Source organism: Callorhinchus milii, unplaced genomic scaffold (assembly GCF_018977255.1).
Source record: "Callorhinchus milii isolate IMCB2004 unplaced genomic scaffold, IMCB_Cmil_1.0 Scaffold2, whole genome shotgun sequence".
Taxonomy (NCBI): domain Eukaryota; kingdom Metazoa; phylum Chordata; class Chondrichthyes; order Chimaeriformes; family Callorhinchidae; genus Callorhinchus; species Callorhinchus milii.
This window is the reverse complement of record NW_024704743.1, coordinates 123,298,266-123,320,191: the sequence shown is the minus strand read 5'-3', so window position 1 is coordinate 123,320,191 and position 21,926 is coordinate 123,298,266. Positions and strand designations below refer to the sequence as shown.

The window sequence follows — 21,926 nt, the reverse complement described above, 5'->3', positions numbered from 1 at the left end:
TCTGAGATCCTTTACAATCCATCAACAAATCAATGAATTAGTTTCAAGAATAAAAAAGCGTTGGCGAGAAGGGCCCCGCGTTGCAATGTGGGACATGTAGTGCGTGAAGCTGTGGGAAAAGCGGCTGCCCACCAGCGGAGGGGGGAGGACTACAATTCCCGCCCTGCCTCGCGCGGCTCACCGTCACGTGCTCGTCCGGCCTCTCACCCAGTCGTTTCCTTTTGAAAAGCACCGGCCGGCGCCGGCCGCGCGCTGCCTCCTGGGAGTTGTAGTGCCGCGGGACCAGCGTCACTGCGTGGGGCCGTTCAGGGCAGCCACCGTGAGTACCACAGCTCCCAGGGGGCGCCGCGGCTTCCGCTTCCGTGCCGGCGAAATGCGCGCATGACTGTTGGGCGCGCAGGAGCCGGTCGCTCAGTCAGGCAGTTCAGTCGGTGTGGTCGGCACGAGGAGGGGGAGAGAGAGAGAGAGAGAGAAGAGGCCGCGGCTCCGACTCCAGACACCCAGGCCCAGGTCAGTGACCCCCCCCCCCACACACACACACATGAAGACCGCGGCCTGTCCTTCCCCGGGGCTCGGGGGGGGCGGCCATTAGCTGCTCTCGGGCCTGAGCCCCGCCAGCTCACACTCCGCCATCACCAGCGGCTTAGTCACTGCACTACACCCACATCAAATGGTCACAGCTTCACAATCCGCCCTTTCAGCACTTACCGCACGGTGTAGTGACTGTGTGTTTTATGGGTGAACACAGCAGTCAATAAAACAAATCTCGTTATTGCGATTGGAGGGGAGACGGGCAGAACGATTCTGGAGGAATAAGGTCAGATCCCCTCCATCCACACTAAAGGTCAGCCCTGACTCGGTCAGTCACACTCTCGTCTGAAGGTTGTGGGTTCAAGCCCCACGTTAGGGACTTTGAGATGGAGGTCCAGGCTCACAGCGGCACTCTTGAGATGCTCTCCTACCTGAGGAGCTCCATATAAACACAGGTCATTATTGTCAGTCCAGCGCTGGGATAGCGGAGGGGAAGAGAGCGCCACATTGCTGGAGATGCCATCCTTCGGATGAGATGTTAAACCTCCCCATTTGTGCCCTGTTCAGGACGGTCGTTAAAGATCCCCCGATGCGGTCTGTGTGTTTGGGTGGGGGAGAGAATAATAGTCCTTGCATTTGATATGGCACCTTATCACATTGTTGAGACTTCTCAAAGCGCTTCTCAGAGTATTCTGTAAAGTGTAATGCCTGTATATTTTGTGGGCGAAACGAGGGAGTTTCTTTCTCTCTCCAGGCCGACAATCCCCCCGATACAATAACTCGCTTACTTCATGGTGTTTGCGGGAGACATCTCTGTGCCAACAGGAACAGGCGAAGGCCATTCAGCCCCTTGAGCCTGTTCCACCATTCTAAAAGATGGCTGATCTGTACCTCAATTCTAATTACCTGCTCATGCCCCATTATGCCTTGATACCCTGACCTAACAAACTTCTGTCCACCTCTGGGTAAAGAAAACCTTTCTCGTGTCTGCCCTGAAATCACTCTTTCCAAATCTAAACCCATGTCCTCTCATTCTACTGTCTCCTCTGAGATGCTTCCTTTAAAGCCTGAAAAGCCCTAATCTAATGGTTACTTGTACCTCATCCCTCTATCACTGGCCATTTTGTTTTGGTTAGCTGGGTCTCTGACACATGTGGAAACCCGTCACTGTGCCCAAACCAAACCAGGTTGAGAGTTCCACTTATATTTTCCACTTACACATGGGAATTTCCCTGTGTGTGAAATGGAATGCACACTCTCTCCCCACTGACCTAATTCCAGAGGATGTTAGATGCTGGTTGACATGAGATGAGGCTTGGGGCACCCAGAGTGTACCCATTGCACAGAGCCTGCGCCTGTCAAGGTCACAAATGCTGTGACCAGGGCTTCCTCTGCCTCCTCATCCTCCCGGACTTCTCCGCCTCGTTCGATACAGTCAACCACACCATCCTCATCCACCGCCTCTCCTCCCTCATCCGCCTTAAAGGGAACACATTATTAGCCTGGTTCGAGTCCTACCTAAAAAAAACTGTTTATCCTCCTGCCCCCACCCGGTCAGCTGTGGTGCACCCCAGGGCTCCACACTTGGCCCCCTCCTCTTCCTCCAGTACTTATGGGGTAAGTTCTGGAGTCTAACCAGCTAAAACCTCAACTTGTCACTAAGGATCATGTTTGTTGTTCTATGCACCTCCTCTGCAGCTTGGACAACCATTTTATGTCACAGAAACAAACATATTAAGGAACAGTGGTAGCCCATTCGCAGGGCGGAAACCAGACTGGGGGGGACTCGAGAAGAGAGTGAAAAACTACCTCCTGATTTCACTCCGAAGTGGCCTGGTTCTAATTATACCCCTTTGTTCTGGATTCCCCCACCAGAGAAAACAGTTTCTCTGTAGCTGCCTTATCAAATCCCTTTATTATTCTAAACACTCAATCAGATCAGGCCTCAACCTTCTGAACTCAAGGGAATGGAGACCCAAGTTTATGCAGCCTGTCCTCATAATTGAATCCCTTAAACCGTGGTATCATTCAAGTGGTGATGAATGTACTGTACTCCGGATTTGCCCTGATCAGAGCACCGTACAGTTTGAGTGTGACATCTGTGGATCTGGACTCAAACTGATTTTGCAAGGCAGCCCAGCTTCCTGTTTGCGTGTGCGTTGTTGCCACTTTGATGTGGTGAGCGATGAGTCAACTAACTAACACCCCTAGACCTCTCTCAGCTTCCCCCTTACCAGTACTATCCCTTCTTGTGTTTATCAGTCTTACTTCCTGTATGCAGTACCTTGTATTTAGAATCTTACAGCACAGAAGGAGGCATCGTGCATCGGGCCTGTGCCAAGTCTTTGAAAGAGCTACCATCTAGTCCCACTCCCCCGCTCTTACCCCACAGCCTTGCAATCTTTTCCTTTTTAAGAACCTATCCAATTCCCTTTCGAAAGATACTATTGAATCTGTTTCCACCACTCTTTCAGGCAGTGCAGTCCAAGCCGCAACAACTCTCTGGGGTAACAAGTGTTCTCCTTGTCTCCCCACTAGTTCTTTTGCCAATTATATTAAATCTGTGTCGTCTGGTTATCAACCCACCCACCAGAGGACACAGTTTCTCCTTATCTACTCCATCAAAATCGTTCATAATTTTGAACATCTCTATTAAATCTCCCCTTAACCTTCTCTGCTCTAAAGAGAATAACTCCAGTCTCTCCACGTAATTGTCGTCTTTCATCCAGTTTGGAACCTCGGCAACTTGTTTGACCCTCAACTGTCCCTTCTATCCCACATCTGTGCCATGACTCGCTCTGCCCTCTGCATCACTGCCACTGCCTCACCACTCGGATAGCTGAAACCCTCATTCACGCATTCATCACATCTAGGCTCGAAGTATGCCAACTCCCTGCTTGACCACCACAGGTGATCAGATCTTCAGCCTTTCTGCCCCTTTTGGAACTCCAACCCACATTCCCTTCACCTCGTCCTCTCCCTTGTCTGCTTCAAGGCTCATCTCAAGACCCTCCTGTTCAATCACGCCTTCGGTCACCTCCCTGCCCTCCACCCTCCCTGATCCCAAACCCTCCCCCCAGCTCAGGTCCAAATCCCCGTCTGCTCCAGTGCCCTGGGGCTTCCTCCCTACGTGAAAGGCGCTGTGTAAATGTAATTTTGTATTGTACTGTTCTCCAGTCATTGTTCAGTACAGTAACTCTCTGACCTGCTTTATTCCCCAGAGTCCTCTTGCTGTGTGTGAAGCTCTCTCCACTCCCTGTTGCTGTGTGTGAAGCTCTCTCTGAAGCCATGCCGTCAGATATGGCTAAGAAGAAGGCCGCCAAGAGGAAGGAGGCTGCGAAGTCTCGTGGACGTAAGCCGAAGGCGGTTGATGAGAACGGCGATGTCGGTGCTGAGGAGGTGGAGAATTCAGTCACACAGACAAACGGCACTGCCACTGATGCAGGTTTGTCACTGCACACGTGTCCCACAGTCACTACACACATGTGTTCCACAGTCACTGTACCCTCAGTCACTGCGCACACGTACCCTCGTTCACTGCACAGGTATACAACAGTATCCTAAGTCATTATGCACGTGTAATGACTTGTCGGCCTTCCCAACTCTTCCCCCCAGAACTCATCCAGAACTCTGCAGCTTTGTGTCCTCTCCCTCACCAGGCTCTGAGTCCCCATCACCCCCACCCTCGCCCGGATCCCTGGCTCCCCACCCCTCAGAGGATAGAGTTCAAAATCCTTGTCCACTTCCCCTCTCTCTCCCCATAGCCCTGCAAATTTGTCCTCCCCAAATACGTATCTACTTCTCTCTTGAAAGTTGTTATTGAATCAGCTTCCACCAGCCTTTCAGGCAACGCATTCCAGATCCAAACAGCTCACTGTGTGAAAACATTTCTCCTCACCTCCTCTGGTTCTTTTGGTAACTATTTTAAATCAGTGTCCTCGGGTTACCGACCCACCTCCCAGTGGGAATAGTTTCTCATTGTTCACCCTATCGAATCCCTTCATAATTTAACTTAACTTTCTCTGCTCCAAGAAGAATACTCCTAGCTTCTCTACCCTCTCCTGATGGCAGTGCGTATTCCGTGCTGATGGCAGTGTGTGGGTATGTGTGTGTGTGTGCTGATGGCAGTGTGTGTGTGTGCTGACGGCAGTGTGTGTGTGTGCTGACGGCAGTGTGTGTGTGTGCTGACGGCTGTGTGTGTGTATGTGTGTGCTGATGGCAGTGTGTGGGTGTGTGATGGCAGTGTGTGTGTGTGCTGACGGCAGTGTGTGTGTGTGCTGATGGCAGTGTGTGGGTGTGTGTGTGATGGCAGTGTGTGTGTGTTGATGGCAGTGTGTGGGTGTGTTGATGGCAGTGTGTGGGTGTGTTGATGGCAGTGTGTGGGTGTGTTGATGGCAGTGTGTGGGTTTGTTGATGGCAGTGTGTGGGTGTGTGTGTGCAGATGGCAGTGTGTGGGTGTGTTGATGGCAGTGTGTGGGTGTGTGTGTGCAGATGGCAGTGTGTGTGTGTGCTGATGGCAGTGTGTGTGTGTGCTGATGGCAGTGTGTGTGTGTTGATGGCAGTGTGTGGGTGTGTTGATGGCAGTGTGTGTGTGTGTTGATGGCAGTGTGTGGGTGTGTTGATGGCAGTGTGTGTGTGTGTTGATGGCAGTGTGTGTGTGTGCTGATGGCAGTGTGTGTGTGTTGATGGCAGTGTGTGGGTGTGTTGATGGCAGTGTGTGGGTGTGTTGATGGCAGTGTGTGGGTGTGCAGATGGCAGTGTATGTGTGTGCTGACGGCAGTGTGTGTGTGTGCTGATGGCAGTGTGTGGATGTGCGTGTGCTGATGGCAGTGTGTGGGTGTGTTGATGGCAGTGTGTGGGTGTGTTGATGGCAGTGTGTGTGTGTGCTGATGGCAGTGTGTGTGTGTGCTGATGGCAGTGTGTGTGTGTGCTGATGGCAGTGTGTGTGTGCTGATGGCAGTGTGTGTGTGTGTGTGCTGATGGCAGTGTGTGTGTGTGCTGATGGCAGTGTGTGGGTGTGTTGATGGCAGTGTGTGGGTGTGTTGATGGCAGTGTGTGGGTGTGTTGATGGCAGTGTGTGGGTGTGTTGATGGCAGTGTGTGTGTGTGCTGATGGCAGTGTGTGGATGTGCGTGTGCTGATGGCAGTGTGTGGGTGTGCAGATGGCAGTGTGTGGGTGTGTTGATGGCAGTGTGTGGGGGTGTGTGTGCTGATGGCAGTGTGGGTGGGTGTGTGCTGATGGCAGTGCAGTGTGTGTGTGCTGATGACTGTGTGTGTTACAGCCTTAGCACAGATCACTGTGGACTTGAATGAGTTTGAGCTGAAGAAAGCTGCTGCACGGGCAGTGACTGGGGTCCTGGCCTCACATCCCAACAGCACTGACGTCCACATCATCAACTTGTCCTTGACCTTTCACGGCCAGGAGCTGCTGAGCGACACCAAGCTCGAGCTCAACACCGGCCGGCGCTATGGCCTCCTCGGCCTCAACGGGACCGGTAAGTGCTGCTCGCTAAGCCTCGCTCTGTAACGTCACTGCCGACTGACTGACTGACTGACTGACAGGCCCTGTGTGTGTGGTGTTTGTGTGTGTGTGTGTGTAGTGACTGACGAACGCTGTGTGTGGGTGTAGTGACTGGCAGATGCTGTGTTTGTGTGTGCAGTGACTGACGGATGCTGTGAGTGTGGATAGTGTCTGACGGGCACTGTAAGTGTGTGTGTGTGTAGCGACTGACAGACACTGTGTGTGTGTGTATGTAGTGACTGACGGATGCTGTGTGTGTGTGTGTGTGTGTGTGTGTGTGTGTGACTGACGGCCTGTGTCACAGGGAAGTCCATGCTGCTGTCAGCACTGGGGAATCGGGAGCTGCCTATCCCGGATCACATTGACATTTACCACCTGACGAGGGAGATGGCTCCCAGTGAGAAGACGCCGCTGGCCTGTGTGATGGAGGTGGACAAGGAACGCGTGGAGCTGGAGAAGGAGGCTGAGCGACTGGCACACGAGGACTGTAAATATCAGCTCACAGCAGCTCCACACATCACACCCACAGAGACGCACGCCATGGAGACACGCGCATGCCACACACACACGCGCACGCCACAGACACACACACCACAGACACACACACACTACAGAGAGACACACGCACACCACAGACGCACACACTACCACAGACACACACGCGCACACCACAGACGCACACCACAGACGCACACCAGAGAGACACACGCACACCACTGACGCACACACTACCACAGACACACACACACCACAGACACACACGCGCACAGCACAGACACATATGCACACCACAGACGCACACCACAGAGAGACACCCTCACACCACTGACGCACACATGCGCGCACCACTGACGCACACGCGTGCACCCATCACAGACCCGTACGTGCCAATCACAGATGCCCACCCGCGTGCCAACCACAGGCTCCCACACGCGCGCGCCAACCACAGACGGGCACACACACACACTCAACACACACAGACACAACAATCACAGACACTATACACACAGACATCATGCGCACACACAGACACCACATACACCACCCACACACATACATACAAGCTCTCCCCATACACATACTACACACACTCCGCTGGCGCATACACACACACACACACTCCCTGCACACACAGGCTCTCCCCATACACACACCGCACATACAGCCTCTCCCCACATGCAAACACACCCACACCACACATAGCCTCTCCCCATGCATACCCACCACCACCCCCACACACACACAGCCTCTCCTCTCACATGCACACCCCACACACCACAACAAAACACCCCTGCTCCAAACACACACACACTCCTCCTGCGCACACACCTGTGTCTCTGCCGTCTCTCTCCGCACGTAGTCACATACTCCCTTTCTCTCCCCGTTCACTCTCTCTCTCTGGTGGTGTGTGAGAAGTTGTTACAGATATACGAGCGGCTCGAGGAGTTGTTTTTCTCTCTCTCACACACTCTCTCTCTCTCTGTGCCTAGCGGAGTGTGAGAAGTTGTTACAGATATACGAGCGGCTGGAGGAGTTGGATGCTGACAAGGCTGAGGTGCGAGCGAGTAGGATCCTGTATGGCCTGGGCTTCACTCCTGCCATGCAGTGGAAGAAGATGAAGGACTTCAGCGGGGGCTGGCGAATGCGCGTAGCTCTGGCCAGGTACAGTGTAATGACTGTCAGTCACACTCTCTGTGTGACGACTATGTGTCAGTGTAGTGACTGTGTGTTACAGGGTTTGTGGCAATGTAGTGACTGTGTGTGACAAGGCTGTATAAGAATATAAGAAATGCTAGACGAAAGAAAGACCTAGGTCCATCCAGTTCACCTTCCTGGTGGTCGCATGCACATATGACCTGATCTCCCTATGTACTGTTTCCCATAATGTTATTTCCTAAAAGAAAACTATCTAATCTGTGTTTGAGAGAATCAACATTTCCTGCTTCAACCGTCTCCCCGGGAGCCTGGTCCACAGGGTCACTATTCGCTCACTGAAATAGTATTTGCATAGATTTGTTCTGCATTTACCCTCTTCAATCGCAGGCCGTGGCCTCTGGTTTCACTATTCTGGACAAGTTGTCAGCCTGTCGTGATCTATATTGTTTTGCTGCTTTAGAATCTTAAAGACAGCAATCGTGTCACCTCTCAATCTTCTCCCTTTCAGTGTGAACATACACAATTTACTGAGTCGCTCCTCACAGTCCAGTCCCTCATTCCCTCAATCATTTTGGTTGCCCTCCTCTATATATTCTCGATTTCTCCCATTTCCTTTTTGTACTGCAGTGACCAGAACTGTAGAGTCTCTAAGTATGGTACCACCAATCTCAGAATATCTGTCAGACATCAAGTCCTGGATGAGAGCTAATTTTCTTCAGTTGAGCGTCAACAAGACCGAGGTTCTCCTGATTGACTCCCGTCAGCGCCTCCTCACCTCAGGCACTGACAGCATCACCATCCATGGGGCTCACTCCCCCTCACTGAGCCAGTCCCGAACCTTGGGGTCTTGTTTGACCCTCAACTATCCTTTCTACCCCACATCTGAGTCATGACCAGCTCTGCCTTCCCCATCTCCGCAACATCGCCCGGCTCCGATACTGTCCGCACTGCAGGCCGCCAAAACCCTTATACACACTTTCATTACATCGAAGCTTGACTATGCAAACTCACTGCTTGTCAGCCTTCCCACCTCCTACCTCCATCGGCTGCAGATCATCCAGAATTCTGCAATTCTCTCCTGCACCAGGCTCCGTGACCCTATCACCCCCATCCTCGCCCGACTCCAGTGGCTTCCCGTCACACAGAGGATACAGTTCAAGATCCTGGTCCTCACCTTCAAAGCCCTCCAAGGTCTTGCTCCCCCCTACCTCTGCGACCTCCTAACCCCCTACCATTCTGCTCACTCCCTCCGCTCAGCGGGCTGCTTCATGTCCCCTGCCTTGCTTGCCCCACTATTGGCAGGCGGGCGTTCTGCCACTTTGCCCACACCCTCTGAAACCCCATCCCACAGTCCCTCTGTCTCGCCCCCTCCCTTGCCTCCTTCAAAACCCATCTCAAGACCTCTTCGACTGTGCTTTCGATCTCCCTGTTTCCCCTCCCGCCCTCCACCCTCCCCGATCCCAACCCCCAGCTTGGTCCGAAACTCTTGTCTATCCAGCACCTTGGGACGTCCTCCCGACGTGAAAGGAGCTTTACACATGTAATTTTGTTGTTACCAATGATCTATACAGTGGCAGGATTACCCCGCTATTTTAGCTGCCATTGATCTTTTGATACATCCCAGCATCCGGTTTGCTTTGCTCACTGCCACAGAGCATTGTTGGGAGAGCTTCAATGTATTGTCAATCAGGACCTCCAGGTCCTTTTCGTTTTCCATACATATTATTTTCTTTCTGTTCAAATAATAATCCCTTCCAGGATGTTTTGTTCCCATGTGAAGTACTTTACATTTCTCCACATTGAATTTCATCTGCCACCGATCTGCCCAATTCCCAACTATGTTCAAATCCTCCTGTAACCTCTCTGGTTCAGCTTCGCAGTCTTCCACCTTCATTAGCTCGGTGTCATCTGCAAACTTGGCCACTGTGCTTGTGACCCCGAGTTCCAGATCACTTACAAAAATATTAAACAAAAGAGGTCCCAAAAGAGACCCCTGTGGAACTCCACTGGTAACATTTTCCCAGTCTGATGACATTCCCCGTACCATCTGATTCCTACTTTCTTTACTTTCAGTACCAACCTCTCAAGAGGAACTGTATCAAAGGCCTTACTGACATCCAGATATACAACAACCACAGCCTTACCCTTAACAAACTCCCTTGTCACACCGTCAAAGAAAAACAGTAAATGAGATTGGCAAGATCTCCCCTTCATGAACCCATACTCTCTATCATTTATGGTTTTATATCTGTCCATGTGATCCGTGATTTTATCCGTAATAAGAGTCTCCATAATTTTACCCACAATGGACCCACAAACTTACCTGAAGTTTACACAGTTGTTTGGCCACCACGCTGGTATGATATGAATAGTGTCAGAACTTTCCTCTGCAACGTCCTTGAATTCTCTTTCCAGATCGGATAGGTTACCCGTCTCCACCTTAGTAAAAACTGATGCAAAAATGTATTTAGCACATTGAAGCTTGTGCAGTATTATTTGTCATACCCTCTCCTTGCACCCACCTTCAGTGGCTCTATTCCATCGCTTGTTTTTCTTTTAGTGTAACTTAACGTAGCTGTATGTGAGTGTAGTTACTCAATCAGGCACTCTGTGACAGGGCTGTGTGATAGTGTGGTGACTGTAGTGACTGTGTTACAGGGCGCTGTTTATACGGCCCTTCATGCTGCTGTTGGATGAGCCGACAAACCACCTGGATCTGGACGCCTGCGTGTGGCTGGAGGAGGAGCTCAAATCGTGAGTGTCGTCACTCAGCCTGTCACTCACTGACACCACTCACACACCACAGACACACACAGACAGACAGGCACACTCACACTCGGTGTGATGCGGGTGAGAATATGGGTGCGGAGGTTTGGAATAGCTGTGCCTGTGCGCGTGGGAACTTGGGGCCAGTGAGGAGGAGTGTGTTAAAGAATCACATCTGAATTCTCAACACTTACTTTCCCTTCAAAGTGCTGTACATTCCAGTCCTCACTGTGACGTGCCTGCGCCATGCTGCTGCCTCTCATACACCAGGTGGAGCCATTGTACAGTGGGGCTGAGGCTATGAAAGGCGCTCTATAAATGAAATGTTGTTGTTGTTGTATGGGATGTGTAAGGCCATGAGTTGGGGCAATAGAAAATTTGCCCCGTTTTACCGCAGATTCTGCTGAAGCATATGCTCTCCGCTAAAAACACACCGCCTCCGCTAGAAACAAACACTATGCGGCGTCCCCTACTGTAGTGGTTACAGCACTCGCCTCACAAGCAAGAGGACTTGGGTTCGATTCCCGGGCAGGGCAAAACTTTAGGCACGTTTCCTTACTCCACACGCCTCTGTTTAGCCAGCAGTAAGTAGGAACCCGGTTGTTAATCTATTGGCGGATCGCTTTCTGGGGGTAATAATTCCTCCTGTAAAAAATAATAATTTGGTCACTCAATCCATGACTGTTTGTGGGACCCTGCTGTGTGCAATTGGCTGCTGGGTTTCGGAGAGAGACATTTACACACACAAACTCGGACAGAGAGAGACACACACACACAAAGACAACATGTGCATATGCAAGGACACACATTCACAGAGAGAGAGCGACGAATGCAAAGTCACAGACACACACATACTCACAGACAAAGAGAGAGACATACACTCCCAGAGATGCAGACTCACAGATGCAGACACACTGACAGGGAGAGACACACTCACAGACACACACTCGCAAATGCAGACACATACATTCACAGACATACACTCACATAAAAACAGAGACACAGAAACAGATAGAGAGAGACACACTTGTAGACAGAGAGAGTGAAACACACACGTGCGTGTGTTTTAGCAGAGGGTGTTTGTAATAATCCATGCATTTGGTATAGTGCCTTATGTTGTTTCACAGGATATACTGTAAAGTGGGGTGATTGTGTATTTTGTGGGTGAAATGCGGCAGCCAACTGCGCACAGCAGTGTCCCACACACAGTCTTGGATTGAGTGACCAAATAATTATATTTTAAATTATTTATATATATATTTGAATGGAGTTATACCCCTGGAAAGTGATCGGCCAATTAACTAACAGCCAGGTTCCTACTTACTGCTCGGTAAACAGATGTGTGTGGAGTACGCTAACCCTAAGTACGGAAACCTAACATTTTGCCCTGCTGGGAAGCAAACCCAGGGGCTCTCGCTTGCGAGGCGAGTGCTCTCATCACTGAGCTACAGGGCTCCACAATCCTGGTGTTTGGCTGATCTTCAAGCCTTCGAATGTTTCTCTCTCCCAGTGTTCTGTCACAATCCCTCAAATAAAGTTGGTCACCCCCTTGTGGCTGTTTGTAGGATGTTGCTGTGTCCAAATTGGCTGCTCTGTTCCCCTACAAATACACAGTGAACAAGAAGAGCTTGCCCTTCAAGCGGGATAGCATCCAGGAATGCTTAAAGTCACTATACCCTTACAGTACAGTATAGTCTTTGAAGCACCATGAGATCCTCCTGGCAAGAAAGGCATGATTTCAGATGTAAGGCTTATTTCTCACTCGCTCGCTCGCTCGCTCGCTCGCTCGCTCGCTCGCTCGCTCGCTCGCTCGCTCGCTCACTCACTCACTCACTCACTCACTCACTCACTCACTCACTCACTCACTCACACCCAAACCTCTCTGTCTCCCCAGGTTCTGCAGGATCCTGGTCCTTGTCTCTCACTCCCAGGACTTTCTCAATGGCGTCTGCAACAACATTATTCACCTGCACAACCGCAAACTCAAGAACTACACGGTCAGTGCCCCTCCCCTCCAACCACACTCACCCCCTCGGAGCTCCCAGCCCCCGTGTCTATCTGTCTGTGCGTCTCTCAGCCTCTGTGTGTGTGTGTGTCTAAGCCCCTCTGTGTGGGTCTTTTAGCCTTTGTATGTATGTCTCTTTGAGCCCGTGTGTGCCTGTGTGTGTCTCTCTCTCAGCCCCTCTGTGTGTCTCTTTGAGCCCATGTGTGTTTGTGTCTCTCTCTTTCCCTCAGCCCACATGTGTCTTAGCCCTTCTTCCCCCCTGACCCCAGCTCAGGTCTGAAATGCTGTACACTGTCCAGCGCCTTGGGACGTCCTCCCGATGTGAAAGGCACTGTACAAATGTAATCTTGTTGTTGTGTGTGGCAGGTTAACCCTGTGGTGACGTGTGTGTGTGTGACAGGTGAACCCTGTAGTGATTGTCTGCGTGTAAGATTAACCCTATGGTGACTGTCTGTGTGACAGGTTAACCCTGTGGTGACTGACTGCGCTGTGTGTGTTACAGGGAAACTATGACCAGTACGTGAAGACCCGGGTGGAGCTGGAGGAGAATCAGATGAAACGATTCAACTGGGAACAGGACCAGATCTCACACATGAAGGTGGGCGGGGGGGGTGCTGTGGGTGGAGTGGGGTTTGAAGTGGGGGAGGCTGTGTTGGGAGCTGTGTGAGTTGAAGGGGCAGTGTTGAGGTGGGGTGGGGGCTGTGTGTGTGGGGTGGGGGGGTGTTACTGTGTATGGGAGACGTTGCTGTGTGAGGTTGGGGGGCTGTGTGTGTGGGGGCATGCTATATGGGGGGTGGGGGCTGTCTGGGGTTCTGGCTAATCACCGCTGTGCCTTGCAGAACTACATTGCCCGCTTTGGGCACGGCAGTGCTAAACTGGCTCGTCAGGCTCAGAGCAAAGAGAAAACCCTGCAGAAGATGATGGCGTCGGGACTGACTGAGAAAGTGGTCAGTGACAAGGTGTGTATGCTCAGACAGGGCACGGGTGGGGGGGGGTGGCGCTGTGTGAGGGTGCAGGACGTGTGAGGGAGTGAAGCTGGGGTGGGGGCTGTCTGAGGGAGCGGGGCTGGGGGCTGTGTGAGGGTAGGGGCTGTATTGGGGAGGGTGGGGGTTGTGTCACGGTGGGAGCTGGGTTGGGTGGTGGGGGGAGGGCGGGTGGTTGTGTTACGGTGGGGGCTGTGTTGCGGGGGGGGGGGGGGTTGTGTTATGGTGGGGGCTGTGAGTGATGACTCTCCTCTGTGCAGACGCTGACCTTCTGTTTCCCAGCCTGTGGGAAGATCCCACCTCCTGTCATCATGGTGCAGAACGTCAGCTTCAAATACAACAAGGACGGGGTGAGTGGGGGGTGGTGGCGGGGTCTCTCTTTGTCTCCCCCTGGAGAGACGTGCTCTCTCTCTCTCTCTCTCTCTCTCTCCCCCGCCCCTCCCTGGAGAGACATTCTTTCTCTCTATAACATTACCACTTGGCATTGAGAGCGCTGCCTGGCAAGCTTCCCACTGTGTGGGCCACCCAGCCTTTTAGGGCTTTGGGTAGCAGAGTCACAAGGAACTGCGAATGTTAGAGGGCATCGACACCACCCTCCCGCCCCCAGCTCACACACCAACTGAGGTGTGTTAATAATAATCCTTGCGTTTGACACAGCGCCTGATCACGTCTTCGAGACGTCTCAAAGCTCTTCACGGGATACACTGTAAAAGTGGATTGACTGTATGTTTTGTGGGCGAAATGTGGCAGCCAATTGCACACAGCAGCGTCCCACAAACAGCCGTGGATTGAGTGACCAAATTATTATTTTTTTGGAAGGATTATTGCCCTCGGAAAAGTGATCCACGAACCACCTAACAACTGGGTTCCTATTTACTGCTGGTAAACAGAGGCGTGGGGAGTAAGGAAACTTGCCCAATGTTTTGCCCTGCCCGGGAATCAAACCCAGTGCTCTAACCACTAAGATACAATACTCGACAGGGTTTGGGGGGAGGTGGGAGGGGGAGCAGGAATGACTCTGATGTATAATGTCTTACAGCCGTTAATTTATCGGAATCTGGAGTTTGGTATTGATCTGGACACCAGGGTGGCTCTGGTGGGGCCCAACGGAGCCGGGAAGTCAACTCTCCTCAAACTGCTCGCCGGGGACGTGAGTGACCAGGGATTGGGTTGGTGGGGGCGGGTGGGTGGTGTGAGGGGGAAGTGGGTCTGGGGGTGTTGAGGGAGAGTGTGTGTGAAGTGGGGAGTGTGGGGGGTGGGGGGGGTGCAATGTGTGTGTGAAGGGGGAGAGAATGTGTGTGTGGGGGTGGGTGGGGGCTGTGTGGGGAGACTGACTGACAATCTGGGTGTCTTACAGCTTCTTCCATGTGACGGAATGATCCGGAAGCATTCACACGTCAAGATTGGACGATACCATCAGGTAATTAATTCCCAGCAATCCCTACCTCGTGTGTTAATTACGTGTGCCTCTCCCTGTAACCCTGCTCCACATTGTGTGCTCCTCTTTGTAATCCCTGCTCCACACGTGTGTTAATGATGTCTTGCTCTCCCACATGTGTGTTAAAGGCATGTTGCTCTCCTGCACGTATTATTGGTGTGTTGCTTTCCCACATGTTTTAATGGTGTGTTCCTCCTACATGTATGTTAATGGTGTCTTTCACACATGTGTTAATGGTGTGTGGCTCTACTACACTTGTGTTAATGGCGTGTTCCTCTCCTCACAGCATTTACAGGACCAGTTGGACCTGGACCTGTCGCCGCTGGAGTACATGATGAAATGTTATCCTGATATCAAGGAGAAGGAGGAGATGCGCAAAATCATCGGGCGCTACGGGCTGTCAGGCAAACAGCAGGTACAGGCACACAGAGGGTACAGGCAACCAGTGGGTACAGGTACACAGCGGGTACAGGCACACGGCGGGTACAGGCAACCAATGGGTACAGGCACACAGTGGGTACAGGCACACAGCGGGTAGGGGAGCTGTGGTGTCAAATGTCAGGCAATCAGCTGTATGCTTGCCTGTGCGTGGGCTCGTCTACCCACATCTGACCCTCTCTCTCTCTCCCCCCCCCCACACCTGACCCTCTCTCTCTCTCTCTCCCCCCCCCCACACCTGACCCTCTCTCTCTCTCTCTCCCCCCATGTCTGACCCTCTCTCCCCCCATGCCCGACCCTCTCTCTCTTTCTCCCCACGCCCGACCCTCTCTCTCTCGATCGCTAGGTGAGCCCTATTAGGAACCTATCCGACGGGCAGAAGTGCCGTGTGTGCTTTGCGTGGCTGGCCTGGCAGAACCCACACATGCTGTTCCTGGATGAGCCGACAAACCATCTGGACATCGAGACCATCGACGCTCTCGCAGACGCCATCAACGAGTTTGAGGGGGGAATGATGCTGGTCAGCCACGACTTCCGTCTTATCCAACAGGTGAGGGCCGGGGACTTGGGCTTCCGGGTGGGGGCTGGCGTGTTGGTGGGGGGGTGGGATGGTGACTGTGATGGTGTGCCTGTGATTGTGTGACGGTGATGGTGTGACTGTGACGGTCATGGTGTGACGGTGTCTTCCCCAGGTGGCCCAGGAGATCTGGGTGTGTGAGAAGCAGAGGATCACGGCCTGGAATGGGGACATCCTGGCCTATAAGGAGCACCTGAAGGGGAAGCTGCTGGGCGACAGCTCTCAGAGCAGCAAGAAGGCGGGCAGCAGCTGAGCCACCAACCGGCAGCCCGGCCTGTATAACCCTAACCCCCCCCTCACCCTAACCCCCACCATAAACATAAACATAACCCGCACTCGCCAGCAACTGTCTCAGCATCGTCTTTTCCGAGCAACTCACCTAGCCGGTGTGGGGGTGTGTGTGTGGGCTCAGCACGCATTGCTAGGTGGGGGGGTGGGTGGCGTGCTGTGTGGTCTTGGCACTCCCGTCACCACACCACATGGATAATTTGTTAAACACCTGGGGGGTGGCGGGGTAATAATCCCTGGGAAAGAATATAATTTGGTCACTCAATCTACGACTGCGTGTGGGACACTGCTATACGCAATCAGCTGCCTCCTCCCTACAAAATCCCCAGTCACTACAGTTTACAGTATATTTTGTGAAACGCGATATCGCAAAGATGTGAAAAGGCGCTATATCAAATGCAAGGATTACTATTGTTTTAATCGCTGGCAGTGTGGAGGGAGGGGGCTGTGGGACTCACCACAGAAGTCATGTGCGTGTCAAGACATTCCCCGCGTGCTGGGCAAGGTGTTATAATGCGTAAGTCAGTGATCGCCAAGGGCCTTGGGGCAGGGTGCCACTGCATGTTTGGCAGAAATACAATCATTTGATACAGTGAATTGTCCTTTGGTATCTCCTGAGACCAGATCACAGTTCGTTCCTGCACATACTTCACTGTAGCTCAGTGGTTCGAGCGCTCGCCTCGCAAACGAGAGGACCTGGGTTCGAATCCCATTGGGCACTGTTCCTTACCCCACGCACCTCTGTTCACCTGCAGTGAGTAGGAACCCTGTTAGTCAATTGATGGATTGCTTTTCCAGGGATAATAATCCCTTCAAAAAAAAAATAAAAAAAAATTGGTTCCTCAATTCACAACTGTTTGTGGGACACTGCAGTGCACGATTAGCTGCCGGGTTCCACACACAAGATATACAGTCACTGCACTTTACAGTATATCCTGTGAAGTGCTTTGAGACGTCTTGAAGACAAGTATTCTAATTATATACGGCCCCATGTAAGGAGGCAGGGAGTGAGGGAACTGTACAGCAATGTCACACCCTTGCGGGACAGACACTAACGTCAGCCCGGGGGGAGGTGGGAGGGAAGACATTAACGCAAATGAAGTGAGTGCACATTCCATTCCAGACACGTGGAGATTTCCGTGTGTCAAGCTCGCAGGAGTTCCTGGTACCTGCCACCCACCGAGGTTAGGAAACAATTCTTTTCACAAAATCTCTGCTCAAACGAGCGCTTGTCTGATGTCTAGTGATTGCCCTCCTTGGGCAAGGGGAGGGTAAGCCGGGTCTCTTGGAGATGAACTGGCCTCAGGGTCACATATTTGACAACAGAACACACACTCTGGGGTCCCCAAGCCATGGCTCTTGCCAACCTGCGCCTAATACTCTCCGGAATTGAAGGAAGCAGGATGTGTCCCTCCAGAGAGAATACGTGCGTCCAGGTCAATAAATCTCTCTGTATTTCCTCGTGTAAATGGGATATATGGAATTCTTGCTTACGTAAACCCTGCATTCCATCCGATTCACAGTTAATGTCACGTGGACTACAGGCTGCGCTCAAGCAGTTTCCAATCACATCACCACCTCACCAACACCCAGCCCAACCTCAACACTGACTCATACCCAACATGTCAGAATGATGACCAGCAGAAGGTCATTCATCTCACCCACCTTGTTCCACCTGCTAATTAGATCTTATAATAATAATAATAATATTCCGTGTATGTGAGGTTGCACTTTTCACATTAGGAGGGTGTCTCAAAGAGCTTCACAGAAGGTACTATAAAGTATAGTATATAAAGTATATTGGAGTCCTGTAGCTCAGTGTTTAGAGCACTCACCTCGTAAGTAAGAGATTTGGGTTTGATTCCCAGGCGGCCGAAACATTGGGCAAGTTTCCTTACTTCACACTCCTCCATTAACCTAACAGTTAAGTAGGAACCCAGTTGTTAGTTGATTAGAAGATCGCTTTTCTGGGGGTAATAATGCCTTCAAAAAAAGTAATAATTCGGTCACTTAATCCACAACTGTTTGTGGGCACTGCTGTGTGTGATTGGCTGCCGCATTGCGCCCACAAAATATACAGTCAATTCACTTTACAGTATACCCTGTGAAGCACTGAGACATCTTGAAGATGTGATAAGGGGCTGTATCAAGTGCAAGGATTATTATTAATGACTATATTGACTGTGGCAACAAAGCAACATCCCTGCAAACAGCAACAAAGTGAGTGATCAAGGACGGCGAGAGAGAGAGAGAGAAACTCCCTTCTCTTTTCCAATTGTACCGCGGGATCCTTAAAGTTGACTTCAACAACTCCAACGCACACTCTGGGGTCCCCGAGCCTTAGCTCGGGCCAACCTGTGCCTAATCTCCGGAATTAGGTAAGCAGGATGTGTCTCCCCAGAGAGAATACTCACAATACAAGAAATACTCTATCTCCGCATGGAGATGGGAATACTGTGGAATTCTTGCTAACATAAGGAACCCTGCATTACATTCGAATAACAAACACCATCCACAAAATTACATGTAAAGCGCCTTTCATGTTGGGAGGACGTCCCAAGGCAGACAGAGTTACAGACCTGAGCTGGGGCTCGGGGTGGGGGAGGGTGGAGGGCAGGGGAGGAAGCAGGGAGATCGAAAGCATGGTCGAAGAGGAGGGTCTTGAGGTGGGTTTTGAAGGGGGCGAGACGGAGGGACTGCGGGATGGAGCTCCAAAGGTGGGTGCAGAGTGGCGGAAGGCCCACCCACCGATAAGCAAGGTGGGGGACGTGAAGCAGCCCAGAGTCCGCTGAGCGGAGGGAGCGAACAGGGTGGTAGAGTGTTAGGAGGTCAGAGAGGTAGGGGGAGCAAGACCGTGGAGGGCTTTGAAGGTGAGGACCAGGATCTTGAACTATATCCTCTGTGTGATGGGAAGCCAGTGGAGTCGGGCAACGATGGGGGTGATAGGGTCAAGAGCCTGGTGCAGGAAAGGACACGGGCTGCAGAGTTCTGGATGAGATATTCAAGACTGAGATAGATAGATTTCTTATTGCAAAAGGGATTAAGGGATATGGGGATAAGGCAGCGTCAGGTTATTAGCTGGAGTTAGATTAGAAGATCAGCCATGATTGAATGGCGGGGCAGGCTCGACGGGCTGAATGGCCTCCTCCTGCTCCTACATGTTATGTTATGTTAAGATCTGCAGTATGTGGAGGGAGGAGTTGGAGGCCGACAAGCAGTGAGTTTGCGTAGTCGAGCCTCGATGTAATGAAGGCGTGTGTGAGGGTCTCGGGGGCCTATGGTGTGAAACAGTGGCGGAGTTGGGCAATGTTGCGGAGGTGGGGAAGGCAGAGCGGGTCATAGCGCAGATTTGGGGTAGAAAGGATAGTTGAGGGTCAAACAATAGTCCTGTGGAGTCCTGTAGCTCAGTGGTTAGAGCACTCGCTTTGCAAGCGAGAGACCTGAGTTCAATTCCAGGCAGAGGGCGAAACCTTGGGCAAGTTTCCTTACTCCACACAGAGCCTAATAATAACCCTCCAAAACCAAAAACAATAATAAATTGGTCATTTTCAATCTACGACTGTTTGTGGGACATTGCTGTGCGCAATTGGCTGCCGCGTTCGCCCACAAATATACAGTCAATTCACTTTACAGTATATTCTGTGAAGCGCTTTGGGACGTCCTCCCGACGTGAAAAGCGCTATATCAAATGCAAGGATTATTATTATTATTATTATTATAAGGTTCGGGCCTGGCTCAGTGAGGTGGAGTGAGCCCCATGGATGGTGATGCCTGAGGTGAGGAGGCGCTGACGGGAGTCAATCAGGAGCCTCGGTCTTGTTGACGTTCAACTAGAGAAAGTTCGCTCTCATCCAGGACTTGATGTCTGACAGACATTCTGTCAGGACAGCAGTGGGTCCTGGAGTCGAGGGCGGAGGCAGAGAGGGAGAGTTGGGTGTCATACATGTGGAAGTTGACCCCATGTCTGCGGATGGTGTCACCAAGAGGAGCATATAGATATTGAAGAGGAGGGACCAAGGACAGAGCCCTGAGGAACGCCGCACGAGAGGGTGGTGGGGGCTGGAGGAGAAGCCGTTTGAGGAGATGAAGTGCAGGTAGTGTGAGAGGTACGATCTGAACAGTCAAGGACAGAGCCGTTGAGGTGAGAGGAGAGGCGGTGGATGAGGATATAGGTGTCAAAAGCAGCAGAGAGGTCAAGGAGGACAAGGAGGCAGAGGGAGCCCTGGTCGCAGATGGACAGAATGTCATTTGTCACTTTGACCAGAGCTGTTTCTGTGCAGCAGGCGGTGAGGGCGGAGCGGGGGGTAGTAGGATTTGACATGGTCCAGCCAAATCTGCCGGTGGGCAGTTAGGTTTGATTTTCGCCAGGTGGCCGTGTTAGTGTCACAGTGTGAGCAGGGTGCGGGGTTCGAGTGTGAGCAGGGTGCAGGGGTCGAGTGTGAGCAGGGGGTGGTGGTCGAGTGTGAGCAGGGGGCGGTGGTCGAGTGTGAGCAGGGTGCGGGGGTCGAGTGTGAGCAGAGTGCAGGGGTCGAGTGTGAGCAGGGTGCGGGGGTCGAGTGTGAGCAGGGTGCGGGGGTCGAGTGTGAGCAGGGGATGGTGGTCGAGTGTGAGCAGGGGGTGGTGGTCGAGTGTGAGCAGGGGATGGTGGTCGAGTGTGAGCAGGGGGTGGTGGTCGAGTGTGAGCAGGGTGCGGGGGTCGAGTGTGAGCAGGGGATGGTGGTCGAGTGTGAGCAGGGGGTGGTGGTCGAGTGTGAGCAGGGTGCGGGGGTCGAGTGTGAGCAGGGGATGGTGGTCGAGTGTGAGCAGGGGTGGTGGTCGAGTGTGAGCAGGGGATGGTGGTCGAGTGTGAGCAGGGGGTGGTGGTCGAGTGTGAGCAGGGGATGGTGGTCGAGTGTGAGCAGGGTGCGGGGGTCGAGTGTGAGCAGGGTGCGGGGGTCGAGTGTGAGCAGGGGGTGGTGGTCGAGTGTGAGGCGCGGGACGGGGGGGCGGGAGGGGGGGGCGGAGGGGGGGTGGGAGGGGGGTACGGGGGGCGGGAGGGGGGGCGGGGACGGGGGGGGGGGGGGAGGGGGGGGGCGGGGGGGGTACGGGGCGGGAGGGGGGGGGGGGGGGGGGGGGGGAGGGGGCGGGGCGGGACGGGGGGCGGGACGGGGGGGCGGGAGGGGGGGGGGCGGGCGGAGGGGGGGTGGGAGGGGGTACGGGGGGCAGGAGGCGGGGGCGGGACGGGGGGGGGGGCGGTACGGGGGCGGCGGCGGGGGCGTGGGACGGGGGGGGGAGGGGGGGGGGGGGCGGGGGGGGGGGGGGGGGGGTAGGGGGGCGGGGGGGACGGGGGGGCGTGGACGGGGGGGCGGGAGGGGGGTACGGGGGGCGGAGGGGGACGGGGGGGGAGGGGCGGGAGGGGGGTACGGGGAGCACTACACGGACTCACTACGTCTCACACCCACTCACTACACGTGGAGTCTGTGTTGTTAGACGTGTCGGACCTCACGCGCGTTCCTCACTACACACCACTGATTATATAGTGATAAGTGAGAACCGAGTTGTTAATCTATTGGGGGAATCGCCGACAGAGGATAATAACAATAATAATAATAATAATTGTTGCATTTGATACGGCGCCGTATCACGTTGTAGAGACATCTCAAAGCGCTTCACAGAGTATACTGTAAGGTGTAGTGACTGTACATTTAATGGACGAAACACTGCAGTCAATTTGAGTCATCAAAT

The 21,926-nt window shown here is 52.8% G+C and overlaps 1 protein-coding gene across 1 annotated transcript; it reads left to right on the top strand.

Annotated features, from left to right (window-relative positions):
• The first annotated feature begins 374 nt into the window (after positions 1-374).
• Positions 375-16,256, top strand: LOC103171842 (ATP-binding cassette sub-family F member 2). Its single transcript, XM_042332263.1, has 15 exons — positions 375-510; positions 3,753-3,976; positions 5,813-6,025; positions 6,356-6,538; positions 7,542-7,713; positions 10,366-10,461; positions 12,368-12,470; positions 12,981-13,076; positions 13,318-13,437; positions 13,722-13,811; positions 14,501-14,611; positions 14,819-14,881; positions 15,186-15,314; positions 15,684-15,887; positions 16,030-16,256. The coding sequence occupies exons 2-15, from the start codon at positions 3,820-3,822 to the stop codon at positions 16,165-16,167; spliced, it is 1,875 nt and encodes a 624-aa protein (XP_042188197.1). The 5' UTR covers positions 375-510; positions 3,753-3,819; the 3' UTR covers positions 16,168-16,256.
• Positions 16,257-21,926: the final 5,670 nt, after the last annotated feature.

Excerpts from the sequence above, each read along its gene's own strand:
- LOC103171842 (XM_042332263.1), top strand. The coding sequence starts at position 3,820 with ATGCCGTCAGATATGGCTAAGAAGAAGGCCGCCAAGAGGAAGGAGGCT. Across the intron at positions 3,977-5,812 it reads CGGCACTGCCACTGATGCAG|CCTTAGCACAGATCACTGTG; the intron begins GTTTGTCACTGC and ends TGTGTGTTACAG. Across the intron at positions 7,714-10,365 it reads ATGCGCGTAGCTCTGGCCAG|GGCGCTGTTTATACGGCCCT; the intron begins GTACAGTGTAAT and ends ACTGTGTTACAG.